The 17,480-nt window shown below is 37.1% G+C and overlaps 2 protein-coding genes and 1 long non-coding RNA gene across 4 annotated transcripts; 2 read left to right on the plus strand and 1 right to left on the minus strand.

Moving 5' to 3' along the window:
• The first annotated feature begins 265 nt into the window (after positions 1 to 265).
• LOC118480496 lies at positions 266 to 2,468 on the plus strand. Its single transcript, XR_004862992.1, has 2 exons — positions 266 to 1,790; positions 2,072 to 2,468. It is a non-coding gene; the product is annotated as an uncharacterized LOC118480496 (long non-coding RNA).
• A 606-nt stretch (positions 2,469 to 3,074) lies between these two features.
• Positions 3,075 to 4,884, minus strand: LOC110867455. The gene is made up of 2 exons (XM_022116469.1): positions 4,434 to 4,884; positions 3,075 to 3,544 (listed from the first exon to the last, which is right to left on the minus strand). Exons 1-2 carry the CDS (start codon positions 4,786 to 4,788, stop codon positions 3,126 to 3,128), a joined length of 774 nt encoding a protein of 257 aa, XP_021972161.1. The 5' UTR covers positions 4,789 to 4,884; the 3' UTR covers positions 3,075 to 3,125.
• Positions 4,885 to 11,732: 6,848 nt separating this feature from the next.
• LOC110869066 (putative pentatricopeptide repeat-containing protein At1g12700, mitochondrial) lies at positions 11,733 to 14,054 on the plus strand. Of its 2 annotated transcripts, none has more exons than XM_022118358.2 (2): positions 11,733 to 12,029; positions 12,123 to 14,054. In XM_022118358.2, the coding sequence occupies exon 2, from the start codon at positions 12,195 to 12,197 to the stop codon at positions 13,947 to 13,949; it is 1,755 nt and encodes a 584-aa protein (XP_021974050.1). In that variant the 5' UTR covers positions 11,733 to 12,029; positions 12,123 to 12,194; the 3' UTR covers positions 13,950 to 14,054. The 2 variants fall into 2 exon arrangements, with proteins under 2 accessions (XP_021974050.1, XP_035831293.1); XM_035975400.1 differs by having other exon boundaries at positions 11,733 to 11,944.
• The last annotated feature ends 3,426 nt before the right edge of the window (positions 14,055 to 17,480 follow it).

A 17,480-nucleotide genomic window follows, 5' to 3' on the forward strand; every position in this document is an offset into this window, starting at 1 on the left:
TAAATAAACACAACTTAACATTAGTGAATACAAGCAGACAAGTCTAATATATTACAGTTCATCCGAAAATACATCTAAATAGGGTTCATAAATACTAAAATTAAGTACTTTTTTTAATATAAATATTAAATAACTAATCAGTTACGATCTAAGAAAAATTTTAAAATTTCATTTTTTATTACTAGAAATTCAATTACTAATTAGTTATATTTATATAAGTAGTTTCAAACCAAATATTTATATTAATACAACTATTTGTGTATTTACTAAAATTTAAACAAACGCGTACGAAGATAAATAAACGGACACAAGATGTGTTCATGTTCATTTATTTAATTAAGCGAACAAAATCTTTGTCCGGGTTCGTTCGTTTATTAAATAAACGAACTTCACGCCAAACAAGTTCATAGTTCATGAACCTCTGCCCCAACTGTGTTCTCCGGCACTGTTTTTTCCAGTAATCTTCTCTGATCGATTATTTTTCCTTAACTCCGAATGAACTGCACAAGATTTCACCTTCGTTATTACTCTATTAACTGTCATTGCCGGTTGAATCAAATTGCTTATGGTTTTGCCTTACTAGCAACCCTTTTCAAGCAAGGTTATTCACCCGATCAGGCCACCTATAACACTCTCATAAATGGGCTTGTTCTGGCTGATCGGGTTTTTGAAGCGGTTGAGTTGTTCAAGAAACTGCTTATAGATAAACTTTGTGAGCCTGATCAGATTACGTTTGGAGTCGTAATTAATGGACTGTGTAAAGTTGGTGACACTAGCAAGGCCCTTGAACTGCTCAGGTTCATGGAATCAGTCTCTTGTAAATGTAAACCATATGTAGAACACTACAATGCAGTCATTGATAGCCTCTGCAAAGATCGAATGGTAGATAACGCATTAGAATTATTTACCCAAGTGATGCATTGGTTCTGTTCCGTTCTATGGGAAGCAACAAACTGATGAAAGACGTCAATCTGTATAATATCTTGATCAAGGGTTGTAGAAAATGTGGTAAGCTTGATTTGGCAATGGATCTGTTTGGCGAACTATCTTTAAAAGGATTGAAACCGAATGTTAGGACGTATACAGTGACGATAAGCGTGCTTTGCCAACAAGGCTTATTTGGTGAAGCGAACAACTTGCTAAGAAAGATGGAAGAGAATGGTTGTTCGCCAAATAGTGTGACGTGCAATGTGATTGTTCAGGAATTCTTGAAGCAAAAAGCATTCCAAGAAGCAGAGATTCTTCTTGAGGAGATGATTATCCGAGGTTTCTCACCTGATTCCGCTACTTTTGAGATGTTGCTTCACCATATCCCAAGCAAAGGACAAGATTCTCCTATGCGAATCATCATTCAGAAGCTAACAAACAAACAATAAATGAATCAATTGATAAGTTATATTAAACTCATAAAGTAGAGTGTATTTGTTTGCTGGTATTTGGAATATTTCTCATCCATGATATTATCATGAATGCCAATATGCAGTTGATCTTTATACAGTATTTGGACCGGCTCAAAGAAATATAATGACAGTGTGCAAAACTCTCTTAGAACCAAAATAGGACTGGACCAGACCAGACACAACGGAACCCTCTATCCCTGATGTGGTCCTCAGTTCAAGATTTGGGTTTTTAATTCAGCCGCTCCTAAAGAATGGTCTAACGTACGGGAATTATAAAGACCATCGGAAATGACCCACGGGCCACGACACATGAGAGGTGTACATAGGCGAGTAAAAAAATGGTCTTCTTTGGACGAGAGCGACATCAATGCACCCTTTGGTGTTATAAATGTAAGTTAATACTTTTAACTAAGGTGATTCTTTCAACAGTGTTTGACAAGTCTGATTCTTGATTGAGAAACATATTAATGTAACTCGTTATGAGATTAATGATAATCCATGTCTCATGTTCATTGAGATGTTAGTAACAAATGTATAACTCATATCTTAGGTGTAACACTGATATATATGAATGTTATCGTTCATGGTGATTCTTTCAATAGTGTTTGACACTCATATCTCATGTTCAATAGTGTTTAACACTGAATGTTGCAAGGCTTGTTTCAATCCAGGAATCCTACAGCTGCTAGGGAACTGTTTAACAAGATGCAAGCAAAGGGTGTAACTCCAACTGTATTGACTTACGGTATCTTGCTCCATGGTATGTGCGAGAATGGTGAGTGTTCTGATGCATTGGTTCTGTTCCGTTCTATGGGAAGCAACACACTGATGAAAGATGTCAATCTGTACACTATCTTGATTAAGGGTTGTAGAAAATATGGTAAGCTTGATTTGGCAATGAATTTCAAGTAGCAGAGATTCTTCTTGAGGAAATGATTAACCGAGGTTTTTCTGTGGATTCCGCTACTTTTGAGATGTTGCTTAACCAAATCCCGAGCAGAGGACAAGATTCTCCTATGCAAACTATCATTCAGAAGCTAACAAACATTAAATGAATCAATTGATAAGAAATATAATTGTCTATTTTATGTTGCAGTTCTGGATCTGCAGAATGTAACTTTCTTGTATGCAAACTATTGTTCAAAAGCTACCAAGTGTAGAAAGAAAAGATGGCACAATGTTTGACATAATATCAACCCAAATTCACAGTTAACGCAGTCTCTTATTATTGGTTATCGATTTCCTGATCATTTATACTAGCCCGACACTTTATGGTGCAGTATCATCCAAATTCCAAAACATATCAACAGGCATCCACCTATCTTTTTAACGGTCGTCCACTCTTTTCCATTTACCGACTTATGGTAGAGTTTTGTTGCAGTTGGATATCGAGCTTTTGCAGTTTTTTTTTGGTTTGCACAGGTTAACAAAAAGTTATTTATCCTTATATCACTTGATTCTGTCTAAACTGAAAAAACCACCTATCAACTCTTACTTACTGTGAGGGTTTCCGGTGTGCTAGATTCAATTTTCCTGTTGCTGGTCCAAATCTTGTACTTGTGAACTTGTTGAGGAGTATTCAATTTAATTATAATATAAAACATGAATCCTCAAATAACAAGTCTTTACATAAATTTTTTTAAGTTGTGACATAATACTAATTACTAATGCATATGAACAATTTTCCAATCTTGTGTATGTTGTGTTAATTTACTTAAGGGTATTTTAGAAGCACTTACAAGGCCATTTAAAGGAGAAAAAAAATCTAGCAACAGAATTCGAACGATTCTTCGGTCTGTTAATAGTATCATTTTGAATTCTCGCTAAAGAATAAGCCTCGTTCAACGTCTTCGGTTTAAACATTCTAACAGGACCCGCGATTTCCGAAACTAAACCATGAACAAACATACACACCGCCTGCGCTTCGTTAACATCCGACACCTTATTAAGAAGCGAATCAAACACATCACAATAATCTTCAAGTCCTCCTGTTTGCTTCAGTGATATCAAGTCTTCAAACGCGTTCTCAACAAACGAATCGGCAAACCGGTGTATAACATCCTGTTTGTAATCTTCCCAAACTATATCCTTAACTGTAACATTTCTAGCTTTCAAATGACCTTGATGCCATTGCAATGCTTTACCTGTAAGAATATGAAAAAGACTGAATGATCATTATTGAATGAGTAGGTTACAATATATAGGGATTACGAGTAACCCTAGAAACCTAACTAAGCCCGTGGGCTCATAGTCTAATACTCCCCCGCAGTCATAGTGGAGGAACTAGAAGCTTAGACTAAAAAAAAAATATGAAAACAAAAACAACATGGTTGCAAAAGTCGTTAGTCGCTCCCTAGTCGGTCGACCGGAGAGTTGAGAGTACTCGGTCTAGGCGAAGAGTACTCGGGGAGTACTCGGACATGTTAAATTATAAAGAAATTACTTTTTGAAGATTAAATATATGTCAAATAACATAAATTTACTAATATTTATAACAAAATATGTGAAAATGATATTCATTCCATAATATGATAGGTATAGAAATTATGTTTTATTATTATTTAAGTTAAACTAGGCCCGGGTTGACCTACTAGATCCAATTCTGACCAAGGTTGACCGTGTTTGACCGACCCCGAGTAATTAGGCGGAGTCAAAGAAAGTCGCATCGGCAGCCTACCTTGTAGCGACTACTCGGGGAGTACTCGGCCTTGGAAACCTTGTTTTACAACCATGAAAAACAATAATAAACGCTAAAAAACTGTCTTCGATTTCAGGGGCGTAGCATTTAAGGGGCCCGGAGGGGCGTCCGACCCCCCGAACTTTTCGCTCAGTAGTATTGTACATGTAGTTTTCGTATAGAAATTTTTTGGTATATACGTTTTCGACCCCCCCCCCCAACGAAGACTTCAAGCTTCGCCACTGTTCGATTTCGATTAAAATTCCATAATCTTGCAATCTTCAATCCGTACTCTTCGATCCACAGTTTCATATTCTTACATGGTATCAGAGCCAGCCTAGACTCTATAATATTACCTTCCAAATAGATCACCGCGATTTCCAACTTCGATTGTTCTGGAGTCTCATCAACCGCGAAAAAGTGCTCCGCTCGGTAAATCCAGCCGTTTACATCCGATCCGTCGAATTTTGGGAATTCGAGTTTGCATAACCTTGTGTTTGTATGTGAACGGTCCGGTTTTGTAATTTGATTGTTGATTTCGTCGTCTAACGAGCCTTTGTTGGTTAATTGATCTGTTAATGTCGCTAAAGTCGACTGAATCGATGAATTTGATACTCGTAAATCGTCGATTGTGGAGGTGAATTGTTGAATCATCTTTTCGTGTTCTTTAACCAGTTCTTCTAGCTCTTGATTACGTGTTTTTGTCGCCATGATCGGATTGAAATTGGATCGGAATCGCCGGAGATTGGCTCTGGTAACAATGTTGAGCTCAGATTTAGAGAGAGAGAGAGAGAAACGTTTTAGAGAGAGAGACCAAAACCAAAGCTACGTCGTTATGGCATGCTCAACTGCATTTTAACGACCTTCAAAGTTTTACACTATTAGTCCCTGGACTATTACAGAATCACTATCAAGTTCCTAGACTTGTTATAACTAAACTATGCCAGAATTACAAAACAGTCATTCAACTATCCAAACAACTAGGGATGAGCTCGATACCGGTACCGGAAATCCTAGAAAATGGGTACTGGTACCGAAAATGCACAGGACGGTAAAGTTCAGTACCGGTATTTGAAGGTAAAAATTGGCACCGCAAACGCAAAAAATCCTGGTACTGAAAAATATTTCGGCTCGGAATATTCAGTACTGATACTGGTTTAGTACTGGTACCCGGTACCATTTTCTCATCTCTACAAACAACTAAACATCGTAACACTATTATAACTTCGGTTGCTCAAGTGTTTTTTTACAAGCAAACTCACAAGTCAAGTGATTTTTATTACAATCAAATAATTTTTACTTTAGACCACCCGTAGTGGGGGGTTTTGGGACGTTTTTCCCTAAAAAAACGCCCCTCCACGCCTTGGAATCGCCCCCTGGGCGTTTTTTCAAAAAAAAAAAAAAATGATTTGGCGTTCTTTTCTCCACACCCTTGTTCATTCTTTTGGGCCAATCACTTTCCTCATGGTTTTTGCTTGGCCAATAAGATTTTTTTGGTGTTTTTTTATTTAATTCTATTACACCTCTTCTAATATAATGCCCCACAACGCCCACTACACCTATTTTAGAAAAACGCCTCATAATACCTTATTACTGACTGAACTGTTACATAACGCACAACGCCTATAGATAAAGGCATTATTCATGTATACCACTACACATATTCTAACAATTGAATAAGAGTGTTATATTAAAATGTGATTAAATCCTCCTATGCACGTGTCTTCTAGAAGGTTTGAGGATCATGCACGTTGGCTTTGAAGTTTTCTTATTCAGTTTTCTGTTTTGAATATGTCTAAGTTGTTAGGGAGTCCGAGTCTTTTGTTTCTAGCCGTTTATGCATTCTAGCCGTTGTATGCTGTCCTATATAATGGCAGCTCTATGTTCTTGTTTTTCATTCACTGCAACAATAATAAAAAGCCTGAGTTGATCCTCATTGTTTGAAGTTTCGTGAGAATATTGTAAGTTCTAATACCAACAGTGGTATCAGAGCGAGAGTGTAATCCTTCCCTGTTTTAACCCTTTCTGCAAATCAGATCTGTTATGGCTGAACAAACAAGTACGTTACCCACTGCTCCTACTCCAATCCCTGTCTTCAAGGGAGAAGGGTATGAACACTGGAGTATCCGTATGAAGACAATTCTGAAGTCAAGAGATCTATGGGATATGGTTGAACAAGGTGTGAATGAAGCTGAAACAGATGCAGGCAAACTCAAGAATGCAAAGAAGAGAGATGCTCATGCTATGGCGATAATTCAACAAGGTGTGCATGATCAACTGTTTTCCAGAATTGCTGCTGCTGAATCATCAAAAGAAAGTTGGGAAATCTTGAAAATGGAGTATCAAGGAGATACACAAGTAAAAGCTATAAAACTTCAGGGTCTAAGAAGAGAATTCGAAAATCTTACCATGAAAGAAGGAGAAACTGTTGGAGAATATTTCTCCAGGGTTATGGGAATTGTGAGTCAAAAAAGAGCATATGGTGAAGTTGTAACGGATCAGGCTATTGTTGAGAAAATATTGCGTAGTCTTACCCCTAGGTTTGACTATATTGTGCCGTCCATTGAAGTCTCGTTTGATCTCACCAAACTTACACCAGTAAAACTTATGGGATCTCTACAATCCCAGGAAGAGAGGCTCAACAGTAGATCCACAGAAAAAACAGGAAAAGGTGAAGATCATGCTTTACAGGTGATCCAAGAAAGCAATCGGCCAACAAACACACGAGGTAGAGGTCGTGGAGGCTTCAGGGGCCGTGGAAGGGGCAGAACACTTGATAAAAGCAAAGTGCCTCAATGCTATACTTGCAAGAAGTATGGCCACTTTTCAAAAGACTGCTGGTATAATGATGAAACACAAGTGAATGTTGCAGCAGAAAGTGATGAACAAGGAGACAAAAATGAAGAACAATATTTGTTTATGGCTTACACATCTCATTGTGAAACTCCGTTTGCCCTCATGACAAAAACAACTCCTGTCAATGAGATAAACAACCTGTGGTTCATTGACTCAGGTTGTTCAAATCATATGACAGGGTCAAGAACCAGTTTCACTGAGCTAGATGAGTCATTCAAGCTTGAAGTGCAGTTGGGAAACAAAAAGATTCTTGCAATTGAAGGAAAAGGGGTAGTTCGGATTAATACTGGTCCTGGCAGGTTCAAGCTTTTGAGTGATGTTTACTATGCACCAACTCTAGGGTATAATCTCTTGAGTGTTGGGCAACTCATGCGAAAGGGATACTCACTTTTGTTTGAAGACGGCATGTGCAATATTAGAAGTCGTGGTGTGAATCTTATGCAGATCCCTGTGTCAAACAACAATATGTTTGTCCTTGATGCTACAAAATCAGGTAACTGCACTCCTAGTGATACCTCAGTTATTCAGTTATGGCACAAGAGATATGCACATGTTAACTTTAGAGATTTGAAAAATTTATATGATAAGCAAATGGTTGTTGGCATGCCAAAAATAAAAGGGGTAGAGATATGTGAAGGGTGTATCCTGGGTAAACAGATTAGACTTCCGTTTAAAGCTCATTCATGGAGGGCTACAAAAAGGCTGGAACTTGTGCATGCAGATCTTTGCGGACCCATGCAGGTACAAAGTCTAGGGGGTAGTTTGTACTATCTACTGCTTATAGATGATGTATCTAGAATGTGTTGGGTTTATTTCATTACAAAGAAGTCCGATGCTTTTGAAAGGTTTAAAGTGTTCAAGGCCCTAGTTGAAAAACAAAGTGAATGTGATATTAAGGTATTGAGAACAGATAGAGGAGGAGAGTTCTGTTCAAAGGAGTTCAATTCATTCTGTGAAATGCATGGGATTCGAAGAGAATTAACAGAACCTCACACTCCTCAACACAATGGTGTTGTGGAGAGAAAAAATAGAACAATCATGGGGATGACAAGAAGTATGTTGAAGGAGAGGAGGTTACCAAACTATCTGTGGGCTGAAGCTGTAGCTACTGCTGTCTATGTCATCAACCGATCCCCTACATCTGCTGTCCAAGACAAAACTCCTTATCAAGTGTGGTTTGATGAAAAGCCTGATGTCTCAACTCTGAAAGTGTTCGGGAGTATTGCATATGGTCATGTGTTTGCTCATGGTAGGAGAAAATTAGATGACAGGTCTAACAAGATGATCTTCCTCGGTTATTCTTCAAATGGCAATGGGTATAGATTGTTCAATCCCATCACAAAGAAGTTTGAAACTCGAAGAAGTGGAGACACAACGGTTATTGAGGATGCAGCTTGGGATTGGCAAGAAGTGCACAAGTCAGAGAAACAAGTTTATGAACGGATGTATGCTGATCCATTTCCTGTAGAAGAGGAAGTTCAGAATGTGGCTGATAACACAGAGAATCCAGCAAGTCCTTCATTTAATCAGGAAGAGCCCACATCTCCAGGTGTATCTAATCAAGCTGAGCTCAGTGCTGGGTCAAGTTCAAGTTCCTCTGCTCCTCTCCGGGTTAGATCGATGACTGATTTGTATGCTAACACGGAGGAGATGCCAACTGAATACTCAAGTTGTCAATTTGCTCTAAACATATCAGATCCCACATGTTTTAATGAGGCAGTTCAAAAGAAGGAATGGGTACTTGCAATGGAAGAAGAGTTGTCTGCTATTAATCGAAATGGAACTTGGAAGCTGGTCTCCTTGCCTACTGGGAAGAATTTAGTTGGTTTGAAGTGGTTATTCAAAACAAAGGTTGGTCCGGATGGTCAGATAATCAAGCACAAAGCCAGACTTGTGGCTAAGGGCTACTCTCAGAAATATGGCATAGACTTTGAAGAAACCTTTGCTCCAGTAGCAAGGTTTGAAACTATAAGAATGGTGCTTGCTGTTGCTGCTCATAGAGGTTGGATGGTGCATCAACTTGACGTAAAGTCAGCATTCCTCAATGGAGAACTAGCTGAAGAAATCTATGTAGAGCAACCAGAGGGGTTTCAAGTTAAAGGAAAGGAAGATAAGGTTTACAGGTTGCATAAGGCTCTATATGGCCTAAAACAGGCTCCTAGAGCCTGGTATGGTAAGATTGACAGCTATTTTGCAAGAACCGGATACACTCGAAGTCTCAATGAGCCAACTCTGTATGTCAAGCACGACTCAGGTAACTTCATCTATGTATGCTTATATGTGGATGATATTATCTGTACAAGTTCAAGTGATGTTCTGATTGCTGAGTTCAAAGAAGGAATGAAGAAAGTTTTTGAGATGACTGATCTGGGGTTGTTGAAATATTTTTTGGGATTAGAAGTCAAGCAATGTGACCAAGGTATCTTTGTTTCTCAAGAAAAATATGCCAGAAATCTGTTGATAAAATTCAGCATGAGTGATTGCAAGCTGGAAGATATTCCAATGTGTCCTAATGAAAAGTACAAGATGGAAGATGGTGAAGATAGAGTCAATGAAACCAAGTACAGAAGCCTTGTAGGTGGTCTGATTTACTTAACTCATACACGTCCGGAACTTGCTTATGCAGTTGGTGTGTTATCAAGGTTCATGCAGTCTCCATCAAAGAATCATGCGGGTGCAGCTAGAAGGGTTCTTAGATACATAGCAGCAACTGTTGCTTATGGAATATGGTACAAGAGAACAGACAAGATTGAGTTAGTGGGATTTGCAGATAGTGATTGGGGAGCTTGTCTTGATGACAGGAAAAGTCTCAGTGCTTATGTATTTACCTTAGGAAATGGTGCAGTGTCCTGGTGTTCAAAAAAGCAAAATACGGTGGCTTTATCCAGTACTGAGGCTGAATATATATCAGCTACTGGTGCTACTTGTCAAGGCATATGGATTAGAAGGATGTTGGAAGATCTGGGTATCAAACAAGAACATGCAACTTCAATCTATTGTGACAATCAATCGGCTATAAATTTGTCAAAAAATCCAGTCATGCATAGTAGATCAAAGCATATTGATCTAAGGTATCATTTCATTAGAGATATGGTGAATCAAGAGAAAGTAGCTCTCAAGTTTTGTAGCACAGAAGAACAAGTGGCAGACTGCTTCACTAAAGCATTGGCAAGAGAGAAATTTGTGATGTTTCGCTATCAACTGGGAGTGCAGGAGTATCAATCAAGGGGGGGTATTAAAATGTGATTAAATCCTCCTATGCACGTGTCTTCTAGAAGGTTTGAGGATCATGCACGTTGGCTTTGAAGTTTTCTTATTCAGTTTTCTGTTTTGAATATGTCTAAGTTGTTAGGGAGTCCGAGTCTTTTGTTTCTAGCCGTTTATGCATTCTAGCCGTTGTATGCTGTCCTATATAATGGCAGCTCTATGTTCTTGTTTTTCATTCACTGCAACAATAATAAAAAGCCTGAGTTGATCCTCATTGTTTGAAGTTTCGTGAGAATATTGTAAGTTCTAATACCAACATGTTAAACACTGGCAATATACTCATCAAAAAGTCAAGGACACAATAGTCACTCCAGCAGATGTAATGTAAGAATATTTAGGTTTTTTTAATGTAATTTTGACACTGAACAATTAAAATTTTGTTTTATGTTTATATAACATTTTGTAAAGTAGGACTTCTAGGAGATTGGTACGGCTTTGTATTAAATTCCTGTATTAAGAGATTAGCTCTCTATTTCTAACCGTTTTTGTAGTTTTTATTCAGATACGTATCTGAGAATTCACGTACCTTGTTCGAGCTTGAAAAAATATGCCATTCCGTAATATTTTATTATTATTTAAAAAATAATAATCAAATTAGTATTGAGCTTAATAAACCTAATGCGAAGTGGGCTAAATTCTAAACCATAAAAAATATTTGTAAATGGGCCTATATTAGAAGTGGTATGTGTTTACTATTTAAAAAGATAACATATACGTATCAGATTTTGTTTTTAAAATCGCGTGCCCCTCGAAATCGCGGGCCTTGCGCGGAGGTCCTACCCGCACACCATCAAAGCCGCCACTGTTTTTATTTATTTGTTTGTTTTCTTTTGGGTGTGTGCATATTATCGCTTGTATGTGTGTCTATATGCCGAGTTCTCATGGGAAGTAACCTCTATATTCTTTGAGATAGAGTAAAGTCCTGCTTACAAGCTACATCTCATCCGGTTCAAACTTTACCAATAACTTCGCTATTCGTAAGATTATACCTGATATTGTTGTTGTTTCTCTGGTATTTAGTGCTTGGCTTGGGGATAAACAAATTAGAATTACATTTAACTCAAAAGTGTCGGTAGTTTTTTAGATAATTACTAGTTCTAAGAGACATTTATGAATTATATAAAAAATATAGAAGAACAAAATATATCATAGAATCAATATTTATACATAAAAATTATAGAAGAATAAAATATATCATAGAAATTTATACATAACATTTACTAAAAACGTAAAGAAAAAATTAGGGGTGAGCAAATGGAAAAACCCGGCCCGACCCGAGAACCGATCAAACATAAAATACAGAACCGATTCACTACCCTAAATATAGGGTCGGTTCCGGTCCATAGGTCCAAGTCGGGTTTCACCATGAAAAGAACCGAGAACCGACCCGACCCTATTTTATATGAAAAATTGGAACCGATCTAAATACCTAGGTACTTGGGTTCAGGTCGGGTTGAGTATATTTTTGGTTCGGTTCTCGATTATTTTCGGTCCGGACCTAAACTTGCTCACCCGTAGAAGAAATGATGATAGTAAAATATAAAGTGAGAAAGAAGATCTTTTTGTCAAAAAACAGGCGTCAAAAGAGCTCAAGACTTGGAATCCACTTTCACTACCGGAAATTAAGGTTGGTTGTTGGATGAACTGCACAAGATTTCGCATTTGTTGTTACTCTACTACTCCCTCAGCCCACCATTTCAATCAAACATTTCTCTCTCTCAAACATGCTTCTGGATCCACCAAGGTCGATGACGCCCTCCAACTGTTTGATGAAATGCTTCTAAGACAACCTCCACCTCCCATCGTACAATTTACTAAGCTGATTGCTGGTATTGTGAAGATGAAACAATATTCCACTGCTCTTATGCTCATTAAGCAAATGAAGTTCATGGGTATTCCTAATGATCTTTTTGTTATGGCAGGTCAGCTAGTGTTTTGCTTCCTCTGCAGCACCTTGTCTTTTCTGCTTGATTGATTTGAAACTGAATGTAAGGATGAACCGCACAAGAATTGGACTTTGTTTTTACTCTACTACTTCAGCCTCAACCTCCCATTTCAATCAAAGAATCCTGCATCTCAAAAATGCTTCTGGAGCCACTAAGCTCAATGATGCCCTCCAACTGTTTGATGAAATGCTTCAAACACAACCTCCACCGAACATCATCCAATTTAATCAGCTCATCACTCTTGTTGTAAAGATGAAACATTATTCCACTGCTCTTTCACTCTTTAAGCAAACGAAGTTGATGGGTATTCCTGCTAATATCTATACTATCAACATCTCTATTAACTGTCATTGCCGGTTGAATCAAGTTACTTATGGTTTTGCCTTACTCGCAACCATCTTCAAGCAAGGTCTTCCACCTGATTTGACTACCTATAACACTCTCATTCATGGGCTTGTTCTTGCTGATCGGGTCTTTGAAGCTGTTGAGTTATTCAAGAAACTGCTTAGAGATAAACTTTGTGAGCCTAATCACGTTATGTATGGAACCGTTATTAATGGCCTCTGTAAAGTAGGTCACACTAGCAAGGCCCTTGAATTGCTCACGTTCATGGAATCAGGCTCTTGTAAACCAGTTGTACATCAGTACAATACAGTCATTAATAGCCTTTGCAAAGACAAAATGGTTGATGATGCACTAGAATTATTTACGCATATGACGGAAAAGGGTGTCCCTACGGACGTTATCACTTACAACTCTTTGATTCAGGGCCTATGTAACTTTGGTCGAGAGACAGAAGCTGCAAAAATGTTGAGAGATATGGAGGATGTAGGAGTATCTCCAGGTGTGGATACGTTTAATATCTTGGTGGATTCCTTTTGCAAGCAAGGATCGGTAAAAGAAGCAGAGCTTGCTGTACAAGCAATGGTACGAAGAGGTCTACATCCAAACATAATCACTTACAATGCACTAATCGATGGATACTGTTTACGTGGTGAAATAGAGGAAGCAGAGAATGTTATAGATCGTATGATGGAGCAGGATATTGTGCCCGATATCATCACCTATAACAGCCTGATAAATGGATACTGTAAGAAGAAGCAAATTGATAAGGCTAGGCATCTCTTTCAAGAAATTCAAGACAAGGGTTTGACCCCGAACGTTATTACTTACGGTATCATGTTACAAGGTTTGTTTCTATCAGGGCATCCTGCAGCTGCTAGAGAACTCTTTAACAAGATGCAAGAAAAGGGCCTGGCTCCCGATATATGCACCTATCGTATCTTGTTGCATGGAATGTGCAAAAACTCCCAGTGTTCTGATGCATTGGCTCTCTTCCGTTCGCTGGGGAATGAAGAATTGATGGAAGATGTAGGGTTGTATACTATATTGATTGACGGTTGTAGCAAATGTGGGAAGCCTAACGAGGCTATGGATCTGTATGATGAACTCTGTTTAAAAGGATTAAAACCGAATGTTAGGACATATACAGTGATGATAAGTGTGTATTGCCAAGAAGGGTTATTTGTTAAAGGTAAAAATTTGCTTAGAAAGATGGAAGAGAATGGTTGTTTGCCAAATAGCGTGACGTATAACGTTCTTGTTCGAGAGTTGTTGAAGAAAAACGAGTGTCAGGAGGCAGAGATATTTCTCGAAGAAATGATAAACCGAGGTTTTATGCCTGATCATGCTACTTTTGAGAACTTACTAGTCCGGATACCAAACGTTGGAAAAGATTCTCGTTTACGAACTATCGTTCTAAAGCTAACAAGTGTAGAAAGAAAAGACGCCAAGAGTACTTAATCTAACATCTCGGTTCATTTCTTGAACTTGGAAAAATCAAGTTTGGGTGTTTGCTAATTGCTGTAGATTTCTTGCTTGCTTAAGTTGCATAGAACATGATTATTATAATAATTTGTTACTAACCAACATATGGCAGTTCAGATTCTAACATATATGACATGTCACAATAACATACATAAAGTTATAATATTTATAATAATGAATGGTAAAAGTTCTTTTTTTGTTGCCTTTTTACTCTTTATTTAACTGTTCTAATTACAAACTGATTGAGTAATTAGTTAATTAATATGCTATATGAATCTATTAATAATTATACTTCTGTGCACAATATGTCAACTCAAAGTTAATTAAAAGTTGTATTATGAAGTATTTGACATAACGCCATATGTAATGGGGCGTGATAGTGATTGTGAAAGGCACGACACGTAGGCGCCAGCTAGGCATGAGGGGTGATCCCTCTTAGTATCACTAACATATGTAATGGAGTGTTGATCAACAAAAGTATACACAAGCTATATATGCTAGCATATACTTATATACTTCGCACATCCTTGTCTCTCCATTTGCTAGACATTAAATTGATGTAGTTTTTTTTTTGAAAATCTTTTACATTTTTTTTTAAATTGACAATGTTTGCGGATAATACTTTTATGCCAAACATCCAATTCAAATTCAAAAGGAAATAAATTGTGAACAATTGATGCATACAGGTGAAGAAAAAAAGTAGATGTACTATGTTCCATATATTTTTTTTAAGCTCACTTATTGAAGAAAAGGATTTGAGGTCCACAAAATCACTTAAAGCTCTTCTTGGTCAAGACTGAAAATATTATTCTTGTGTCACTATATATACATCAGGAATATTTAGAGGATAAATTTATAGGAAATGTTATATACCAAAATAACATTTATATTGCCATAATAGTTACATTATATTCTTTTCTATAAATATATACTAGGTTAGAACCCCGTGTGTTACACGGGTTGATTAAATATAATTTTATATATAAAGTAATAAGAAAATTATATATTAAAAAAAACTTGTGTATTGCACAAGTTGAATAACTGTGTATTACACATGTTGAATAAAATGTAATTTAATCAGTTAACACATATAGTTATCAAAACATGTCTTTAAAAATAAATTTTGATGTACTATTTACTAATTATAGCATTGTACTTTTTTCTGTTTATTTATTATTAGGTTATGTATTGCACGCGGTTAGATCAAGAAAATAATAAATTAAATATTTATCAAACATTAAATATTTGTTTTTTAGAAATAATCATAAAAACAATCATCATCATTACTTTTTTGTTTTTTAATATTTTAACTAACATAATTTTAACATTGATATAAGTTTATTTAAAAGATTAATAATTAATTTCATATTTAAAATTTGTTTTACATCGGTATTTTGGTTTATGATTTTTTGATAAAGTGATTTCGTTTATGATTACAAGACCCAAAAACAAATTCGTATTCGTATAATAATAATATTGTTAGCCAATACATATTTTTTTATTGATATTCATGATTACGTTTATGATTACAAGACCCAAAAACAAATTTGTATTGTAACAATATTGTTAGCCAATATATATTATTGGATTGATATTCGATTGGATTTTAAACAAATATGATTTCTTTTATTATCTTTTTATTTTAATTATTATTTGTATAGATATAAATAATAATTATCTATAATTAGGTAAAAAATATTAAACTAAATAATTTTTCGTAAAAGATTATCTATAATTAATTAGAAGATATTAAACTAAATGATCATTATCCATAGAGTATATGGCCTAATATGATGACAAGTGTCCCAAACATGGTTTCTTTTATTATATAGTATAGATAGATTGTCGTATATTCACCTACTTGTCGCAAACTGAAAATTTATGTCAAGTTTACAGAAGTATTAGGGTGAGAGGGGCACTCCCCTAATAGGGGAGTCCCCTCTCTTACGCATAACCATTCCTCGTGTGCCACGTCAACTCTCCTCTTAAACTCCCCTAACACCCTAAATTGATGGCGACACTCCCCTCTTAGGTGACTTGGTTTTTTATTTTATTTTTTGTTTTTTTTATTTGTTGTAATTATGCATGTTTATAAAAAAATATTAATAAAAATTAAATAAAATTTAACAAAAGACATTTCAAAGTAGAAAATAAAAATAAAAATTAAATTCAAACTAGAAAATTAAAATTACATTCAAACTAGAAAATAAAAATTACATTAAAACTAGAAAATAAAAATTGTAGAAATCGCATGGCCACCCGTACTTATTAGCGATGTCGCGCTTTCGGGCGAGGATGAACGACAACATATTTGGCGGAGCATCGTCGTGCGGCTTGAGGAATGTTTTCATATCTCGATCGTAATTGTAGTTTTTCATCGTCTCGCGTTGTTCCGATATGAGCTCGCGAGCCTCCGACTCTCTTTTCTTCCTCAATTCGATCGCCTCCAATTCCATCGCGTGCTTCGCTTCTTTCATGGCGGTGTACTCTTTGAATTGTGCCGCCAACTCGGCCGAGCTTCCCTCGGACGATGTCGCTTGACGCTTGTCTCGCCGTTGTGTTCTTTGTGGCGAGGGGTCTTCATTCATATCGGGTATCGAAGGGTCCACGTCAACGGGCTTTCTTTTTTGTGCCGAACCTTCCCCTTCCTCACCCAACAATGGGACTTGGGCCCATTTGTCGTGTTTTCGAACGACCTCCTACGCCTCGACATGTTGAAAACCGTTCGGAAATCTCTCTTTAAATTCCTTTAAAGCGACTTTCATCACGTCGAGATCCTTACACCCGCTTCCTCGGGTGCGATCCTACATATTATAAAATAACAAGTGTTAAAAAAATATGAACTTAGTAAAGAAAATTAAAAAATATACAATGTTAAAAAATATACTTTTTACCGCCTGTTGGTATAGGCCGTTGAAAAAGTTTATTTTCGTCATCATCGGGTTCCATTTAGACCGTACTTGATGCACGGTCCGGTTACTTCCACCGACGGTGGCGTTAAAATAATCTAAAATCTTACGCCAAAAACTATCGAGGTTTTGTTGATTGCCCTTATTTTTGTTGGTAGAGCAATGTACCCACGCCTTCGCCAACGCCTCTTCTTAGACCTTTGTCCATTTTTCGCTCACCGTTTTTCCCTTTTTATCCCGAGCGTCATGTTCTTCGTTGCCCGCGTCTTCATCCACATTATATTCATCGTCCTCGTTCTCGTCCTCGTCGCCCAAATTTTGAGTTTCGGGCACTACCTCATCGTCCTCGTTGTCGTAAATAGGTAGAGGACGTTCGACATTTCCTCGTGTAGATGGAACTTGTGGGGAACGAAAACCATATGGGTCGAAGGCGGGGGATTGAGGAGGAGCGTCCATTGATAACAAATTTTGAAAATAGCCGAAATTGGTTTGAAGGTTGGGTGGTTGGGTGTTGTAAAAGGAGGGGTGTGAAGGTTGTTGGAAAAAAAACGGGGGTTGTGAAATGTATCCGAAAGGGGGTTGTGGTTGAGCACTTGCA

The sequence above is a fragment of the Helianthus annuus genome, chromosome 7, assembly GCF_002127325.2.
Source record: "Helianthus annuus cultivar XRQ/B chromosome 7, HanXRQr2.0-SUNRISE, whole genome shotgun sequence".
NCBI lineage: Eukaryota > Viridiplantae > Streptophyta > Magnoliopsida > Asterales > Asteraceae > Helianthus > Helianthus annuus.